The following is a 19,410-nucleotide window of genomic DNA, read 5'->3' on the forward strand; positions in this document are numbered from 1 at the left end:
CGCGCCGGACGGCGGAGGCGGCGTGAGGCCGGGCCCGCGCGGCCATGAACCTAGAGCGGCTGCGGAAGCGCGTGCGGCAGTACCTCGACCAGGTGGGCGGCCCCGACGGGGGTGCGGGGCCCGGGCCGGCCGCGCCGGGTCCATTTCCGCGCGGCGTGGGGCGGGGGTGACTGCCATCAGGGCTCTTGGCGGGGAAGGACTGGGCCGCCCCTGGGCCTTCATCGGGGGCAGCGCTGTCCCCGCCTTACCCCGAAGGGAGCGGCCCCTGCCGCTGGGAGGAGCACAGCCCGGGGAGTGGAGGCCCCCGAGCGCGGGGGGCGCCTCACTCGGATCTGAGCCTCCCTCTGCGCCTGGCGCGGAGGAGGTGCCCAAGAAACACCGACTACTCAGTGCAAGTTGAAGGACAATTTTTGAAGGAAGATTGCAGGGCTAGCGAATAAAACATTGTTGAGAGGTTTAGTTGTAATTTTTATTGGACTGAATTTAAGTGAATAAAGATGTGCAGAAGCCTGTTGTCTGAAATCAGTACTTTAAAAATTCTCGTTAACTATGTCTGTGTTCCCTGCACTACCTTTGAGTGACTAACAGTGTTTAAGGAAAGAAGTGTCTTCGAGAATCAGCAGCATCAGTTTTATCTATAATGTCGTTTATTTTTTGTTGAAATGCTTGCTCTTTCAGGAAATTGGAAAGGAAGGGAAAGAAAAGCCATGGTAATGCAGAGTTTTCGGAATTGGGTGCTAAGTGACGTGGCCACATGTTTGCAGTCCATTTGGAGGGCAGTGTTTTTGTTTACCATAAGTCAGTTGAATTCAGTGTTTTCTGATCGTAGTGAGGAATATGACAGGCCTGGTTTCCAGCCGGAGACTCCGGTATTGAGCATATTTGTAACCATCCCGTTGCCATTCCTCCTGCCTCGGGCTGGCAGCAGTGGTTCTGGCTTGCCTCCAGGGGAACTGAGGCAGAGACTGTAGAAGACTGAGGACCGAGGAGCAGAACAGGGACTAAAGCTAGCCGTAGGTCACTGGGTGGCTGGCTCTCATTGTCGGCTCCTTAATTTTTGTTAGACTTGGAGGAGGCGAGTTCTTCCCCATGTTCAGTGAAGCTTAGTTAATTTATGTGTGTGTGTGTTTTTAAATTTGAGTGTTATTAAAACTGCAACTGTTTTATATAAGGTATTTGAGTATAGTGTTCTATCTACTAAATTTCGCTTTGGGATTCATTAACAGATCGTTGAAAGTGTTATATAAATAGCACAAGAATTGTTAGACTATCTTTTGCTGTTTCACTTGCATTTCACTTGTATGTTTCACAATACATTTTTACAGTATGAGTTTTAAAAAATCTTAATGAGTTGTATATACACAGATATTACAGTAATATTTGTATTGTGACATTGAACTAAAATTCACCCGACGTGAGATATAAGATAGAGATGTAACAAATTGTTGTCTTGAGATGTAGATTTGTTACACAGAATTATAATAATGTTAGATACCAGTTTAAGATTGTTGGAATAACAGGGTAGTTACCACTTTTTTTTTTTTTTGGTATGCAGCAACAGTATCAAAGTGCTCTATTTTGGGCAGATAAAGTAGCTTCGCTCTCTCATGGTAAGTGACGATGCTAATTGTTTTTCTGATTAATCTTAAATTTTTTTCTATTTCACCTTGTACCTCTGACCGCTTATGTGAATTTTTCCCTCCAGAGGAACCCCAGGACATCTATTGGTTGGCTCAATGTCTTTACCTGACAGCACAATATCACAGAGCCGCCCATGCACTCCGGTCACGAAAACTGGACAAAGTAAGTAATGGTATGAACTTTAAAGCTCTTCAGAGCTTTCAAAATATGTCATTAGTGGTCGAGTGCGGTGGCTCACACCTGTAATCCCAGCACTTTGGAAAGCCAAGGCGGGTGGATCACGAGGTCAGGAGTTCAAAACCAAGATGGTGAAACCCCATCTCCGCTAAAAATACAAAAATTAGCTGGACGTGGTGGCAGTCACCTGTAATCCCAGCTACTCAGGAGGCTGAGGCAGAGAATTACTTGAACCCTGGAGGTGGAGGTTGCAGTGAGCTGAGGTCACGCATTGCACTCCAGCCTGGACAACAGAGCGAGACTCCGTCTCAAAAAAAAACAGTCATTAGTGTTTTAGGTGTATATTCCATTATGTTGAAGTTATTTAAATTTATGCAATTTTTCTTTGTTTTTGTTTTTTTTTTTGAGGTCTCTGTGTCACCCAGGAGTGCAGTGGGATGATCGTGACTCACTATAGCCTCAGACTTTGGGTTTGAGTGATCCTTCTGCCTGAGCCTCCCTAGTAGCTGGGACTACTGGTGCATGCCACCATACCCAGCTAATTTTAAAATTCTTTTGGTAGAGACGGGGCCTCACTATGTTGCCCAGGCTAGTCTTGAACTCCTGGTCTCAAGCAGTCCTCCCGCCTTGGTCTCACAAAGTGCTGGGATTATAGATGTGAGTCATCACAGTAAGCCCAATTTTTTTTTACCGAATGTGAAGGGAAAATGTTTTGTACCTCATCTGTCACCTTCTTTTTCCCCATCTCCCATCTAGTCTAAATTCTGAAGACTGTTTTCTAAACAGCTGTGAAATCATGGATATTCCTTTTCTCCCCACTCATGCGTGTCAGGCCTTTGATTCTTTGTCTGTTCTGTTACAGCCTCTCTGCTTGTCTCTTTTCCGCAGTAACAGTTTTTCTCTGCTCACCTTCCCTGTGTCCAGTTCATCTTGTGAACTGTTGCAGGGGTGAGTAGTCTTCCTAAAACACAGATGTGATTATATTCCCACAAAGTCATTCAGTGACTTCCCATTACCTGCAGGATAAAGTCAGATGCATCAGTAGGTCTGTGAGGCCCTCCATGAGTTCTCTCCAGTCTGCGTCTAACCCACCACCATCAATACCTGGAGCACGTGCTCCAGTCACGTGGGGCTGCTGTGAGCTCCTTGGACACCCAGCAGTTATTCACACTCAGCGCTTGAAGTGCTGCCCAGCGCTCCACTCCTCTGACCACTTACTCGCTGCCTCACTTGCTCTCCTGCAGATGTTTCCTTCTCCACCTGGCCGGTGCTTTCTGTGACCCCCTTTTGTCATGCTTACCTGTTGTGCTTGGTTCACGTCTCCCCTACCGTAGCCTCCTGGGGCAGGGCCTTACCCCTTTTTGAATCCTTGGTGCCTAGTAAATAGCAGGTTCATAATAAATATGGTTTAACAAGACTGGAATTTTTTTTTTTAACTGCAAGAGTAAAACGAGAAATTATGAAATTAGCTCTATTTTACGCTTATGGCTTTCTTTGAAAGTGAAAATACGTATTATTTTGACCACTATGTAAACAAATTAATTTCTTTCCTAGTTGTATGAAGCATGTCGTTACCTTGCAGCTAGGTGCCATGTAAGTATGCTCACAATTTCATTTTTATTTGGTTGAATAAAATGAGTGTTACGCATCCCTTATATATGTGTGAGAATTTTAGTGATGTAGCTTAGCAGGTTAGTAAAATATTTCACGAGGAAGTGTTCTTTTCCTTAGTATTGTTTGCTGTAAAATACTGATTCTTCATTTACTGAAAGCTGACATGCATGAAGAAAATTCTACTTTAGACATTTTATATTTAAGTAATGGATATAATATATATTATCCTTTAAAAATCTGGATTATATGTTTAGTGTTAGAAATCGTGGGTGATGAGTGGCATTTCTGTTTTCCACATAGTATGCTGCAAAAGAGCACCAGCAGGCCCTTGATATTCTTGATATGGAAGAGCCAATCAACAAAAGATTATTTGAAAAATACTTGAAGGATGAAAGTGGCTTCAAAGATCCCTCCAGTGACTGGGAAATGTCACAGTCTTCAGTAAGTAGTACTGTTAGCACACCTCAGTAACGGCAGCGAGAATTGCCCTCATTACATGGTAGAAATACATTATCTTCTTTTACTGGAGTGTTACCGTATTAAAACAATTGTGGTTGCCAATTTATTTAATTTGCCCACCAAAACCAAAAAAGATTCTGAGACATTTCTGAGCCCTCAGTTGGAAGCTGTAATTGTATCTGCAGATGCCTGCATCCAAAATAGGCTGGCTTGAAATCTTCCTTCTCTGATGTCTTAAGCTACTCCCTAAAAGTGGAATAATTTTTCTCCTTCTTTCTGTGTTTCAACAGTGTTTTGGACCTACACCAGGAAACTTTGATTAGCTTACATTGTTTCTTTCCAGGAAATGGTTTTGTGTTCCTGTTGGCTTCAAAGTACATTGCTATGTAATTTTGTGTATTTCAGTTTGTATACTTCATATCTCCATGAAATTGCATATTCCTTGCTGGCAGAAATTGTATAATAACTTATTAAGTGACATTTACAGATCACTAATCTGGATTTTTTTAAAAAAAATAAAAACTGATTGAGGTTTAATTCATATGCCGTGCAGTTCACCCATTTAAACTGTATGGTTTGATTCCTTTTAGTATATTCACAGAGCTTTGCAAACCTCACCATGGTCAATTTTAGAATATTTTTATTATTCAGAAAGAATCCCTGTAAGCCTTACCTGACCTACCTACCAATTTATCTTTTTTCCCCACATCTTTTTTTTTTTTCTTAATTAAGACGGGGTCTTTGCTTTGTTGCCCAGGCTGGAGTGCAGTGGCACAATCACAGCTCACTACAGCCTCAACCTCCCAATCTCAAGTGATTCTCCCACATCAGCCTTCCGAGTAGCTGGGACTGCAAGCACATGCAACCACAGTCAGCTAATTTTTTAAAAAATGTTTTGTAGAGACAGAGTCTCACTATGTTGCCCAGGCTGGTCTCAAACTCCTGGGCTCAGGTGATCCTCCTGCCTTAGTTTCCCAAAGTGTTGGGATTACAGGCATGAGCCACCACACCTGGCCCATTTATTCTTTATATTTTTGGTAGAACTTGATTCGTCTACTTTTCACCTTAGATAGTTATTTTTAAGCATAAAAGACTGTTACATATTCTAGGGGTTTTTTTGTCTGTTGGTTTTTGTTCTGGCCACTCATTAATTTATGTGTTAGGAAGCACATTCTTCTGCTAAGAAATGCATTTGTGAGAGTGTCTGGTTCAGTCATTATTTTAGGACCTCTTGTCCATTAACTTACCTGCCACGAAATGTGTGATTTATTTGTAATGATTGTTATTGATTTTGTGAAATTACATTTTAAAAAAAAGCAAATCCTAGGATATTGCTTATCTTGAAGACTCTCATAATTCATTAATTTTTCTAAAATTTTACTTTACACATCTTCTTCATATCCTTAATGATTTTGGCTGCCTGTTGCTGGATCATCTTTCAATTCAGTTATGTGTTTGAGGTCCAGAGTCTAGAATGTGCATCAGATTTCCATATCTTCTTGTTTATGGTAGTCGTGAGATGGCTGTTGAACACCTTACTGTGTGCTAGCACCACAGAGAGGGTAGCATCTCTAGACCTCACAGAGTTCTGTAAGTTAGTGTTTTTACCCTTTTACAGATGAGGAAAGGAAATGGAGGCCAAGAGAGGTTCAATCACTCGTCCAAGGTTACAAGTAAGTGGCAGAGCTAGGGTTTGAACGCGGGTCTGTCCTGCCCCAGCAGGCCATTGTGCTGACTGCTCTGACCACTGTGCTGCATTGCTGCCAGTTTCTGCTCATGAAGATCCTTTTGAGGGGTGTCTACCTATCACACTGTCGATCTTGGAGACATGCATACACACACTGTTTGCCGTCTCTAAATCATTGCACTGTTTTGGACAAAACAGGTAATGAACCTAGTAGCTGTGACATGTACTTTTGTTATAAAGATGTGTTGGAACAGAGCGGTTAGAGCCCAGGGAAGATGAATTGAAGAAACTTTGCTGTTTGTGTGTGTGTGTGTGTGTGTGTGTGTTTTTATTCATGCCTTGACAGTTGTGATTAAATCCTTTTAAATGCAATAAAAACTTCTCAGTATTCTAAGACACAATTCTCTATCAAAAGTTAAGTTTAAGGGCCAGGCATGGTGGCTCATGCCTGTAATCTCAGCACTTCGGGAGGCCAAAGTGGGAGGATCACTTGAGGCCAGGAGTTTGAGAGCAGCCTGGGCAACATAGCAAGATTGTCTATACAAAAAATTTTAGAAATTAGCTGTTCGTGGTGGTGTTCACCTGTAATCCTAGCTACTCAGGAGGCTGAGGTAGGAGGATCACTTGAGATCATAGGAGTTCAAGGTTGCAGTGAGCTATGATCGCACCACTCAACTCCAGCCTGGGAGACAGAGTGAGACTCTGCCTCTAAGGAAAAAAAAAAAGTTAAGTTTAAAAATACTGACTTAATATGCGACTCATTATTTTTCCAACAGATAAAGAGTTCTATTTGTCTTCTACGCGGGAAAATCTATGATGCTCTAGATAACCGAACTCTGGCTACCTACAGCTACAAAGAAGCTTTGAAGCTCGATGTCTACTGTTTTGAAGCGTTTGATCTTTTAACATCACACCACATGTTGACAGCACAAGAAGGTTTGGAAACTCTGGTGTTTTATGTTTAGCAAACTTAATATTGTTTGGATTTTTTGCCTCTGAAATCTTCTAAGTCAACAGTAGGCCACATATGGGTTTAAATAGACCTACTGACTTTCTTAATGTCTTCAAATGTAAAGCACATTGCAGAATGTAGTATTGTACGGTGCCTTGTGCTGTCCAAATCTAGGGATTGTAATAGGAAGAGACCATCTTTTTGAGAAGTGATTGAGATAGTATAAACCAGGATTTCAGTATCTCATTCAGTGATTCTCAACCGCGTTGCTCTTTAAATCCTTGGGAAAATTGAGAAACATCCATGTCCAGTTCCCAACTCCAGAGCAGTTGAGTGGGAGTCTCCGGGTGAGATCCTATCAGATGATTTAAAGCTCCCAGGGGACCCTAATGTACCACAGGCACTGAGAGTCACAGTCCCAAGTATGCTGGCAGTAATGTGAGGTGGGTAACAAGGGAAACAGAAAATAGAGTCGTTGAATTAATGGGATTCTAATGTATTTTAGCCTAGTGCAGGGGTTCTCAACCAACCAGGGTGATTTTGCTGCCCCCCACCCCCCCGGGAACATTTGACAATGTCTGGAGACATTGTTCGTCACAGCTTAGGGTCAGGGAGGGAGGTTGAGAGGTTGCTGCTGGTATCTAGCGGCTGGCGGCCAGAGGTCCTGCTTAGCACCTGCAGTGCCCAGGCTCCCCTGTCCCCAGCAGAGCAAGATCCACGCAGCGTCAGGAGTGCGGAGACTGGTGGTTCTTAGGTGACAAGGGCCACCTGGGGACCTGGCCTCAGCCCTAGAAGAGTGGCCTCCACCTACCAGATGATTCCCATCTTCAGGCCTGGAACTACTGTGTCAGCTTCTGTAGCGCATTTTGATCTTCTTATGTTCTCTTTTGAGTTTGATTTACTTAGACCAAGAACTACAGAATAATATTTTTAGTTGTGGGCTTTTTTCCCTCTATAAATATTATGAGGATATTCTTTTTTTTCTCACCATTTTTAAGAAAAAGAACTTCTTGAATCACTACCTCTTAGCAAGCTGTGTAATGAAGAACAGGAGTTGCTGCGTTTTCTATTTGAGAACAAATTGAAAAAAGTAAGTAAAACCAAAGAGTTAGCATTTGCTTTATGTAAATATCATATTCCATTAAATTTGTCATCTAGTCTTGTATTAAATTTTGAAATTAAAACTTTTAAATTTAGCACATTTTCAAGAATAGAACATTTAAAATACATAAGATTCCAAAAAAAAACTTCCAAAATACCTGTCTTCCTCTGAAAGACTCCTTATACTAAAAGATTGAATTACCAAGTAAATGGAATGGTGTTGCATGAAAATGAAGATTTTTTTTGTTGTGCTTCCTGAATGTTTACTTTGAGAAATACATCCCACTATGGAATTCTGTGATAAAATTGAGAAGGGAGTTAAACTTACTGAGAGGAGTACTTATAAAACCTAAAGTTACAAGTTTTCAGAGGCTCACATTTGTTCTTGTAAATGTTTTAACCACTTGGGTCAAACACAAATTGAATCGCATTTTATTTGGTTTTTGCTCATTGAGTTTCTGTTTACATTTCTCTGTGTTTCAGTATAATAAGCCTAGTGAAACGGTCATCCCTGAGTCTGTAGATGGCTTGCAAGAGAATCTGGATGTGGTAGTGTCTTTAGCTGAGAGACATTATTATAACTGTGATTTTAAAATGTGCTACAAACTTACTTCTGTGTAAGTATATCCATCAGTTTTTCTGTAGGAACATGGAGTTCACTCCGTCTTACCTAAGTGATTCATGGACGTGCTCTCTGAATCATCCTGAACTAGATGATAATTTAAGTTACCTTTACCATTTGTAGAGCGCAGAACAGGGTGCTGTCTTAAGAGAGCAGTTTGCAGACATGAGTTTATGCCTCTTTGTAGATTTATTACATTAACTTGGGAGGGATATACACATTGCTCTTAGTGATCTTGATAATTTCCAAGTTTGAAAATACCATTTTGGCACATTGTTTTGTAAAATTCATTCTCAATTAGAGACTCACGCTGTGGATGCTGGGTGTTCAATATGCTGCACTCGGTAGCTAAGCCATCTCCCACATGCATCAGTTTTCCAGTGTGCATAATTTAAACTTTAGCTAAATGACATACACTATTTTTTGTAGATCTTGGTTGGGTTTTAAATCCTTGAAATTACAAAAATTTTAATTGACGAAACACGTAACCTATTTATTAGGTTGGTGCAAAAGTAATTGCAGTTTTTGCTATTGGACGTAATGGTAAAACTGCAATTATTTTTGCACCAACCTAATAGTATTTCCTATTGGTTTTGATTATTTTAAATAATCAGCCTACTTATTTTATATATTATAATTCTATTGACTTAAAGTAAATGTTTGTGATAACGTTTATTTTTATTCCTTTCAAACAATCCAGAATTTTTTCTTTAATTTGTCACTTAATTGTGGCCTTCACTGAACCAACCTGAAGATAATGGAGTGAAGAAGGTGCAGTGTTGTAACCCGCAGCACCATACGTGGCGCTGTGATGAGGAAAGTGCAGTGTCGTAACCCGCAGCACCATACGTGGCGCTGTATGGAGGAAAGTGCAGTGTCCGTAACCGCAGCACCCATACGTGGCGCTGTTGTGAGAAAGTGTCAGTGTCGTAACCCGCAGCACCATACGGGCGCCTGATGATGAGGAAAGTGCAGTTCGTATAACCCGCAGCACCATACGGTGGCCGCATGTGAGCGCTGTGATGAGGAAAGTGCAGTGTCGTAACCCGCAGCACCATACGTGGCGCTGTGATGAGGAAAGTGCAGTGTCGTAACCCGCAGCACCATACGTGGCGCTGTGATGAGGAAAGTGCAGTGTCGTAACCCGCAGCACCATACGTGGCGCTGTCATTGAGGAAAGTGCAGCTGTCGTAACCTGCAGCACCAATACGTGGGCGCTGTGATGAGGGAAAGTGGCAGTGTCGTAACCCGCACGCACCATACCGTGGCGCTGTGATGAGGAAAGTTGCAGTGTTGTAACCCGCAGCCACCATCGTGGCGCATGTCATGAGGAAAGTGCAGTGTTGTAACCCGCAGCACCATACGTGGCGCTGTCATGACTGCACATAGCCGATCCTCGCGAGTGCCGCCACCTACTGCTTTGGGGTAGTAATGTGTCGCTTTTTAACTTTCAGAGTAATGGAGAAAGATCCTTTCCATGCAAGTTGTTTACCTGTACATATAGGGACGCTTGTAGAGCTGAATAAAGCCAATGGTAAGATTTTTTTTTAATTAAAGTAATTCTTAGACATAAAACCATTTTTTTCTGTAACTTGAAATTTTGTCTCCGAAATTCTGGATAGTTGAGATTGCAGGTAACATAACGGAACCCTACTATGAAAGTAACAACTGGGGAGGAGATGTTTAGGAAAGTAGCAAATGGCCAATTTTGTTTTCCCGTCAGAACAATTAGTTCTTTATCGCTGTTTCCTACTACCTTTTCTCAGATATCATTTATGTTTCAAGCTTTGTTAACTTTAAATTGTTGGGTGTCAGTAAGAGTCGATAACTACTTAGAAATTGGAGGGGAGCAGATTGTTTGTTCCTGTTTTCCCTGTTTTTAACATTTGACATTTAGCTGTGTTTGGGGATGCATTTGTCCTTAAATTTTTCTAAACCGAATGGTGAGCTCTGTCAGGAAGGAAAACCCTCACCGAATCCCTGCTGCTCAGAGTGTGGTCTGTGGACCAGCAACATCGCATTTGTGGAAGCTGGTTGGAAATACAGCATCTCCAGCCGTCCTGGTCTGCTGAATCCAAGTCTGCATGTAGGAAACGTCATCTCGAAATGCCAGGATTTACACATTTCTCAAGATTACATAGTATCACTGAGCTGATAAAAGTTTGCTCAACCAAATTGGTTGTGAGTGGTTATGATGGTCCATAATGGGCCCTTGGTGTGATAGGCATGAGCTTCTGAGAGAGGTGAGGTGCTTTGCTGTATCCTCTGTAGTATTCAGGAAGTGGTTTCTTAGGGGGTGTCTGTTCCCACCTTGTGCACCATGTGTCCTTCATCTAACTCTCCAGTTATCTAGAAGGAAAGACAAGTATGAAATCATTGCTGTAAGAACAGAATTCTGTGACTGTGAAGAGTTGTAATGAAGTCATGTCTTAAATTACATGTGATATGAACAATTGTTCTTTTCTGCTTTTCCTGAACAGAACTTTTCTATCTTTCTCATAAACTGGTGGATTTATATCCTAGTAATCCTGTAAGTAATACAGCTTTTAGTTGTAGTTTTTTTTTTTTTACCTGAACTTTAAGAAAATGGTTAACTTGTATTTAGACAATAGCTTTAAGTTCAAGCAAGTGCTGTTTTGTTAAAGTGTTGCAGCAGAATCTCCTAGTGTTTAACGTATTTACAAAGCAGCATTAACTTTTCAACCCATGAAGGTATTTTTTAATTACACCAAAGCAAAAAGGGTTTTTAACCCTCTTTTCTGATTATAGAAATTATACATGCTTATTTTAAAATACTTAGCATCTAGCAATATAAAATACTGACGATGACAGTCACGCATCTCTTTCCTAGGAAATGCTGATAATTGTTTGGTAGCTTTCTCACATTGCACATATAAGACAACATATTGAATTGTGTACTGATTCCAAACTGTTGTGGATTGGAATGGAGAACTAGGAATGGAAAATGGAATCAGGGACTGCATTTTTAAAGACAAAATCGGGAATCAGGGAGTAAGACTCAGTCAAGACAAGAATTTACACCCTATCCCAGTGTGAAACCAGTGCAAGAGAAAACCAGCTAAATAGTCAGAACGCAGTCAGAGAGCAAGGAAGAGCCAGGGTCAAACTGGGGGAGATGAGCAGTGCAGGGGAGTCAGGACACTGGGGGAGATGAGCAGTGCAGGGGTCAGGACACTGGGGAGATGAGCAGTGCAGGGGTCAGGATGCTGGGGAGATGAGCAGTGCAGGGGAGTCAGGACGCTGGGGGAGATGAGCAGTGCAGGGGAGTCAGGACTCACAGGCTGGTTTTTGAAACAGGGACTCCAGGGGCCTTGTCTTTTGTAGACGTCTCCTTGAGAAAGAGCCACGGAGTGTCTGCCCTCTTCTCCTTTTGGACCTTAGTAGACTGTGTTAGAGAAATGTCTCACTTAACTAGAATATGTGATAAGAAACATCTAGTATACCCTCTGTCTACCCTAATTTGTTGCAGATTCCAATTGGATATTCCAATTGCAATCTTTGGTTATGGTACATTTTGAACTTTTTAGGTGTCTTGGTTTGCAGTGGGATGTTACTATCTCATGGTTGGTCATAAAAATGAACATGCCAGAAGATATCTCAGGTATGAATTTATTTCCTTCCTCTCTAGGTAACCTATAGAATTGATGTCTTGCTCATAAGCTTTCAAGTAGTAATTAGCAAGTACTTTAAAAGCAATGTGAAAGAATAAATGTTCTTCTTTTTTTTCTTCTTTTCTTTCTCTCTTTCCTTCTTTCTGTTTCTTTTTCTTCTCCCCTCCCCTCCCCTCTGTGAAGAGGTTCTCACTCTGTTGCCCAGACTAGAGTGCAGTGGTGCAATAGTAGCTCATCTTGAACTCAAATGATCCCCTTGCTCAGCCTCCCAAGTTGCTGGGACTATAGGCACCACCACGCCTAGCTGATTTAAACATTTTTTTTTTGATAGAGACGAATCTCACTGTGTTGCCTAGGCTGGTCTTGAACTCCTGGCCTCAAGCAGTCCTCCTGCTTCGGCCTCCCAAAGTGTTGAGATTACAGGCATGAGCCACCATACCTGGCTGAATAAATGTTTTCTTCAAGAGGTTTTTTCTTTATAAGATGCCACGGGGAAAGAGAGAGAGAAAAAAATCAGTGATGTAGACCCTATTCTCAAGGAACCTATATATTTTATTTATAAATGAGAATAAATGGCCAGGCATGGTGGCTCATGCCTGTAATGCCAGCACTTTGGGAGGCCAACGCAGGTAGATCACCTGAGGTCAGGAGTTCAAGACCAACCTGGCTAACATGGTGAAACTCTGTCTCTACTAAAAATACAAAAAATTAGCCAGATGTGGTAGTGGGCATGTGCGTCCCAGCTACTCAGGAGGCTGAGACAGGAAAATCGCTTGAACCCGGAAAGTAGAGGTTGCAGTGAGCCGAGATTGCACCATTGTACTCCAGCCTGGGCAACAAGCAAAACTCTGTCTCAAAAAAGTAATAATAATATTTAAAAATTAATAAATGAGAATAAATATGAAACAATAGAGAATAATGTAGTTTGAAAGTTTCTGTTTTTCACTTGCAGAGATCCTGTTAACCTTCTGCTTTTAGGATTTCTTTTATTAGTTGTGAAATTACACAAAACTTTACATAAAATTGGGGTCACTAAATGTAACTATAAAACAGAGTTCTTAGCAGGGTGAACTGGTTCATATAATGATTTGCTGTGGTTTTAACTTAAGGAAAGTCATGCAGCCTAGTGAAGCTATTTAACCACTATTATTCAAGTTTTGAAAAATGTCAAGTATATGAATAATTAATTGCTTAAACTCTAAATGTTCTAATTTCTGTGATTTCTTCTGTGCAAACAAAACAGTTGATCTCTAAGGGAAAGAGCATAAACTTTGGAGTCATGAATTCTAATCCAAGTTCTGTGACTTATCAACTGAAATTCCTTGGGAAAGTTAATTTCTCCTACTCTCTTTCTTTAAAAATGGGGATGTCAGCTGGGCATGGTGGCTCACACCTGTAATCCCAGCACTTTGGGAGGCCAAGACAGGAGGATTACCTGAGGTCAGGAGTTCGAGACCAACATGGCCAACATGGTGAAAGTCTGTCTCTACTGAAAATACAAAAATTAGCTGGGCGTGGTGGCATGCACCCATAATCCCAGCTACTTGGGAGGCTGAGGGAGGAGAATTGCTTGAATCTGGGAGATGGAGGTTGTAGTGAGCTGAGATTGCACCACTGCACTCCAGCCTGGCTGACAGAGTGAGACTCTTGTCTCAAAAAAAAAGGGGTGGGGGGTGGGGGGGATGTCATGCTCATATACCAGGATTGTTAGAAAAACTGATGCCACAAAAGTACCCTGTACTAGGAAGAAACTAGAACGTTCCCTGGTTGGTTGTATGGTTAGCATTTTAGAAGAACTTCTACGTAGAAAGATGATTAGTATTGTAAAAGTTCTTTTGAGCTATGCTGCTTTAATCTAGTGTAAATTCAGTGATGGACTCTAATCAGTGGTCTCCAACCTTTTTGGCATCAGGGACCCTTTTGTGGAAGCCCTCACCCCCATCAGGGGTGGGGGCACTGGTTTCGTGATGATTCAAGCGCATCATTTATCGTGTACTTTAGTTTTGTTATTATTACATTGTAACATGTAATGAAATAATTATACAACTTACTATAATGAAGAATCAGTGGGAGCCCTAAGCTTGTTTTCCTGCAACTAGATGGTCACATCTGGGAGAGATGGGAGACAGTGACAGGTCATCAGGCATTAGATTCTCATGAGGAGTGTGCCACCTAGATCCCTCACGTGTGCGGTTAACGATAGGGTTTGTGCATTTAGGGAAACCTCATGCTGCTTCTGATCTGACAGGAGGCAGAGCTCAGTGTTTACGCACTTACAAGAACCTCATGCTGCCTCTGATCTGACAGAGGCTCAGGCAGAAATGCAAGTGAAGGGGAGTGGCTGTAAATACAGATTAAGCTTTTTTTTTTTCTTTTTTCAAATGGCAAATTCTTTCCTGACACATGAAGCTTTACTCACCTGCCTGCCACTCACCTCCTGCTGTGCCGCCTGGTTCCTAACAGGCCAGGGACTGATAAACCAGTCCGTGGCCCAGGGGTTGGGGACCCCTGCTCTACATGAAACAGGAAACATTGTGATAAAAGAAAACTTAAAATACAAGGAAGGAAGGTATCACCCCATATGTTTTCCACGTTTTGTGGTATGTTCTCTGTATTCCTTGTGGGTTCATTATACAGTGTTCACTGTATAATTATACAGTTATTCGCTGATATATATGAGTCCAGTCCATGTAACCAGGGTACATCTGTTGACCACCATCTATGGGATATCGCTTAATCCCTCAAGCCTCGGTATACCTGTCTTTAAAATATAAATGAATTTATCTTGCAAGTTATTAGGATGAGAGGATATATCTACTAGGTTACAAAGTGGAGCTCCTGGATTAAGTAAAATCTGTAAGTTCTATTTAGAATGCTAATGGGTTTTGCTACCGTACATAAAAAGCTGTGACACTCTCTCCTAAAATTTCTTAAAATTTTGCTATACTGTTAAACAGTTTTAGTTTAAATGAATCAACATAGATGTTACATTAGTGTTTAATATGTTGACAGTTCATTTATTTACTAAATGAATGTTAATGTTTTTGAGGCCATTTCCTTATGTAAAATTAATAATTTAAGAATAAATATTAGCCAGGCACAGTGGCTTATGCCTGTAATCCCAGTGACTCAAGAGGCTGAGGCAGGAGGATCACTTGAGCCCAGGATTTTGAGGCTGCAGTGAGCTATGATCATACCACTGCATTCCAGCCTCCAGCGACAGAGCAAGACTCTGTCTCTAACAATAAAAAAGAATAAATAGACCAGTGCCTGTAATCCCAGCATTTTGGGAGGCCGAGGTGGGTGGATCACCTGAGGTCAGGAGTTCGAGACCAGCATGACCAACATGGTGAAACCCCATCTCTACTAAACATACAAAATTCGCTGGGCATGGTGGTGGCCTATATTCCCAGCTGCTTGGGAGGTTGACGCAGGAGAATTGCTTGATATCGGGAGGCAGAGGCTGCAGTGAGCTGAGATCGCGCCACTGCACTCCAGCCTGGGCAACAAAGTGAGACTTCGTCTCAAAAAAAAAGAATAAATATTATATTACTTAAATTAACTCTCTTGTTTTAGCAAAGCCACAACACTTGAGAAAACCTACGGACCTGCATGGATAGCCTATGGACATTCGTTTGCGGTGGAGAGTGAGCATGACCAAGCGATGGCTGCTTACTTCACAGCAGCACAGCTGATGAAAGGGTACGGCAGAGTAAACTCATCAGACTCCATGAAGGGATGTTTTTCCTAATAGAAATGAAATTTCTGTTATTATTGTTACTGCTATTTGGTTGCTAAACTAAACAAAAACATTTTACTTGCCTTTTAATCTAGTTGCTTGTGATTGTAAAATAACTGCAAGCGGAGGGGTAAAGAGGCTGGTGTGGTGAATTTGCCTAGCAGTTGATTTCAACCAGTGCAAGAAGGAACTAGGAAATTAGGCCGGTAGAGGAGATGAATTATGAAAGCCCTTCTTCACATGCTTATGCAAGAATAAAAGTATTCATGAGCAAAATCATTATCTCTTATCCATTACCAAGAGGTGTTTGATGTGGCTTAGTGGAAAGTGCAGGACTGTGTTTGCCAATATTCTAGATTTATATCAATATTAAATGTGTTGCTGCTAAGAATGTGTTAACTTTGAGGAGTAGAGCACTGCTATTCACATTGACTTCGGTTTCGCCATCGGTTACAACTTACAGGGTTCGTTTGTGTGGACTGCTTCTGTTGACTGGTGACTCCATCCCTGCCTGGAGAGGTAGTGGGAGTGCAGTGGTCCAGAGGCCTGGTCTGGAGTCATACCTCCTGCACTCTTCCTGGCTCTTCCACTCCCAGCCATGTGATGTTGGGCAAGTTTCTTAGCCTCCTGAGAAATAGGAATAATAGCAAAATTTACTCACTGGCTTATTGTGAGAAGTAATTGAGATAATACCAATTAAAGACTTTGAAGAATATCTTACACATAGAAAGCATTCAATGAAAGTTAGCTACCTGGCCAGGCGCGGTGGCTCAAGCCTGTAATCCCAGCACTTAGGGAGGCCGAGACGGGCGGATCACAAGGTCAGGAGATCGAGACCATCCTGGCTAACACGGTGAAACCCCGTCTCTACTAAAAAATACAAAAAAAAAAAACAACTAGCCGGGCGAGGTGGCGGGCGCCTGTAGTCCCAGCTACTCGGGAGGCTGAGGCAGGAGAATGGCGTAAACCCGGGAGGTGGAGCTTGCAGTGAGCTGAGATCCGGCCACTGCACTCCAGCCTGGGCGACAGAGCAAGACTCCGTCTCAAAAAAAAAAAAAAAAAAGCTACCTTTGTTTATTGTAGTATGCAGGTGTGGAATCATATATTTATCTGTATTGAATTTCATCCTGTTAGGTTTGATCTCTTTGCAAACTGTTTGACTCTTTGGCACTCAGTTCTGCATCCAAATTATTATCAACCTCAGTCAATAGTCATATTAAATTTGGTAAGTATGAATTTTATATCTAAGCATCCAAGTAAATATTGTGAAGGACATAGCTCTTTAGCTGTATTAGTCAGTAGGGTTGCTCTAACAAAAGACTACAGACTGGGTGACTTAAAGGACAGAAATGTATTTTTTCATAGTTGTGCAGGTTGAGAAGTCCAAGATCAGGGTGCTGGCCAGTGCAGCTCCTCTTGAGGGGTTTCTTCCTGGTTTGTAGATAATTGCCTTCTTACTGTGTCCTCACATGACAGAGAGCACTCTGGTGTCTCTTCCTCTTGTAAAAACATTAACCCTATTGGATGAGAACCTTACACGAACCCTATAGGATAAGAGCCTGACACTAGCCCTGTTGGATAGGAGCCCTACACTAGACCTGTTGGATAGGAGCCTGACACTAGCCCTGTTGGATAGGAGCCTGACACTAGCCCTGTTGGATAGGAGCCTGACACTAGCCCTGTTGGATAGGAGCCTGACACTAGCCCTGTTGGATAAGAGCCTTACACTAGACCTGTTGGATAAGAGCCTGACACTAGCCCTGTTGGATAAGAGCCTTACACTAGACCTGTTGGATAAGAGCCTGACACTAGCCCTGTTGGATAAGAGCCTTACACTAGACCTGTTGGATAAGAGCCTGACACTAGCCCTGTTGGATAAGAGCCTTACACTAGACCTGTTGGATAAGAGCCTGACACTAGCCCTGTTGGATAAGAGCCTTACACTAGACCTGTTGGATAAGAGCCTGACACTAGCCCTGTTGGATAAGAGCCTTACACTAGACCTGTTGGATAAGAGCCTGACACTAGCCCTGTTGGATAAGAGCCCTACACTAGACCTGTTGGATAAGAGCCTGACACTAGCCCTGTTGGATAGGAGCCTGACACTAGCCCTGTTGGATAGGAGCCTGACACTAGCCCTGTTGGATAGGAGCCTGACACTAGCCCTGTTGGATAAGAGCCTTACACTAGCCCTGTTGGATAAGAGCCTGACACTAGCCCTGTTGGATAAGAGCCTGACACTAGCCCTGTTGGATAAGAGCCTGACACTAGCCCTGTTGGATAAGAGCCTGACACTAGCCCTGTTGGATAAGAGCCTGACACTAGCCCTGTTGGATAAGAGCCTGACACTAGCCCTGTTGGATAAGAGCCTGACACTAGCCCTGTTGGATAAGAGCCTGACACTAGCCCTGTTGGATAAGAGCCTTACACTAGACCTGTTGGATAAGAGCCTTGACACTAGCCCTGTTGGATAAGAGCCTGACACTAGCCCTGTTGGATAAGAGCCTGACACTAGCCCTGTTGGATAAGAGCCTTACACTAGCCCTGTTGGATAAGAGCCTGACACTAGCTCTGCTGGGTAAGAGTCCTACACTAGTCCTATTGGGTAACAACCATACCCTTAGGACTTCATGTAACCTTTATTATCTCTTCATAGGCCCTATCTTGAAGAACAAGCACAGTAGGGGTTAGGGATTTAATGTATGAATCTGGGGACGGAGGGGACACAAACAGTCTGTAGCACTAACATATTACTAGAAATAACCTTCCAGATTACAGTTGTACACCCAGTTACGGATCCACCTAAATGATCCTCATACTCAGTTCAGGTCTTTCCATCCTGTTCACCAAGATGGGTGAGACCTTTTCCACTTCTCTTCTAAAGCTCAACTCCAGTATCTGCATATTTCCCGTGTGCATCAATCTGATAATTTGTTACCAAAAAAAAATAAAAGTCTCAAGAATTCACTGAGTTGGTTTTTATGGGCACATGCTGCAGTCTGGTAATTTTGATTTGACATTTTGGGTGCCCAGAAACAGAATAGTCATTTGTTAGTTCCTAGCTGGGAATCAGAATCAATGATAATTAATGACACAATACCTTCAGTGTTTCCAAATCTAACAAACTTTGTCATTAGATTCTCACATTAAGCTAGGGGTGGTAGCTCACACCTGTAATCCCAGCACTTTGGGAGGCTGAGGTGGGAGGATTACTTGAGGCCAGGAGTTTGATACCAGCCCTGGCAACATAGTGAGACCTTATCGTTACAAAAAAATTTAAAAATTAGCTGGGTTTGATGGTGCCTGCCTGTAATCCCACCTGTGTGGGAAACTGAGTCAGGATGGTCACTGTGCCACCACAGTCAAGCCTGGGTGACCAGTTGAGACACCGTCTCAAAAACATCATGATAACTCATCAAGATAAGCATTATTTTTCTTTCAAGTTTACTTACCTGTCAGCAGCCTGCACTTTCTTGTCTGTGTTTGGATAAATGCTTGAAATTGGATGAATATTTTTACGTTTCCTTTATGATTGTTTTTTTGAGTCATTGGTTATTTAAGAATATGTTGACATTTAACTTCTACATACTTATGAATTTCCCACATTTTCTTTTGTTGTTTTTTAACTTAATTCCATTGTAGTTGGAGAACATACTTTGTGTGATTTTAGTCCTTTTAAATTTATTGAGGCTGGCCGGGCACAGTGGTTCACACCTGTAATCCCAGCACTTTGGGAGGCCCAGGGGGGTGTGGATCACTTGAGGTCAGGAGTTCAAGACCAGCCTG

At 42.2% G+C, this 19,410-nt stretch overlaps 1 protein-coding gene across 2 annotated transcripts in view; it reads left to right on the forward strand.

Moving 5' to 3' along the window:
• The window catches only part of CDC16 (cell division cycle 16), a 39,984-nt gene continuing 20,574 nt past the window's right edge, over window positions 1–19,410 (forward strand). The window contains exons 1-12 of one of the 2 annotated variants that reach the window (XM_017864454.1): window positions 1–92; window positions 1,556–1,610; window positions 1,706–1,803; window positions 3,373–3,411; window positions 3,733–3,873; window positions 6,355–6,514; window positions 7,529–7,620; window positions 8,115–8,248; window positions 9,708–9,787; window positions 10,734–10,783; window positions 11,802–11,875; window positions 15,462–15,587. In XM_017864454.1, coding sequence (XP_017719943.1) covers window positions 45–92; window positions 1,556–1,610; window positions 1,706–1,803; window positions 3,373–3,411; window positions 3,733–3,873; window positions 6,355–6,514; window positions 7,529–7,620; window positions 8,115–8,248; window positions 9,708–9,787; window positions 10,734–10,783; window positions 11,802–11,875; window positions 15,462–15,587 — 1,097 coding nt within the window. In that variant the 5' untranslated portion in view covers window positions 1–44. The remainder of the gene's footprint in view (window positions 93–1,555; window positions 1,611–1,705; window positions 1,804–3,372; window positions 3,412–3,732; window positions 3,874–6,354; window positions 6,515–7,528; window positions 7,621–8,114; window positions 8,249–9,707; window positions 9,788–10,733; window positions 10,784–11,801; window positions 11,876–15,461; window positions 15,588–19,410) is intronic. The other variant, XM_017864455.1, reaches the window with a different exon arrangement.

The sequence above is a fragment of the Rhinopithecus bieti genome, unplaced genomic scaffold, assembly GCF_001698545.2.
Source record: "Rhinopithecus bieti isolate Rb0 unplaced genomic scaffold, ASM169854v2 scaffold_77048, whole genome shotgun sequence".
Classification (NCBI taxonomy): domain Eukaryota; kingdom Metazoa; phylum Chordata; class Mammalia; order Primates; family Cercopithecidae; genus Rhinopithecus; species Rhinopithecus bieti.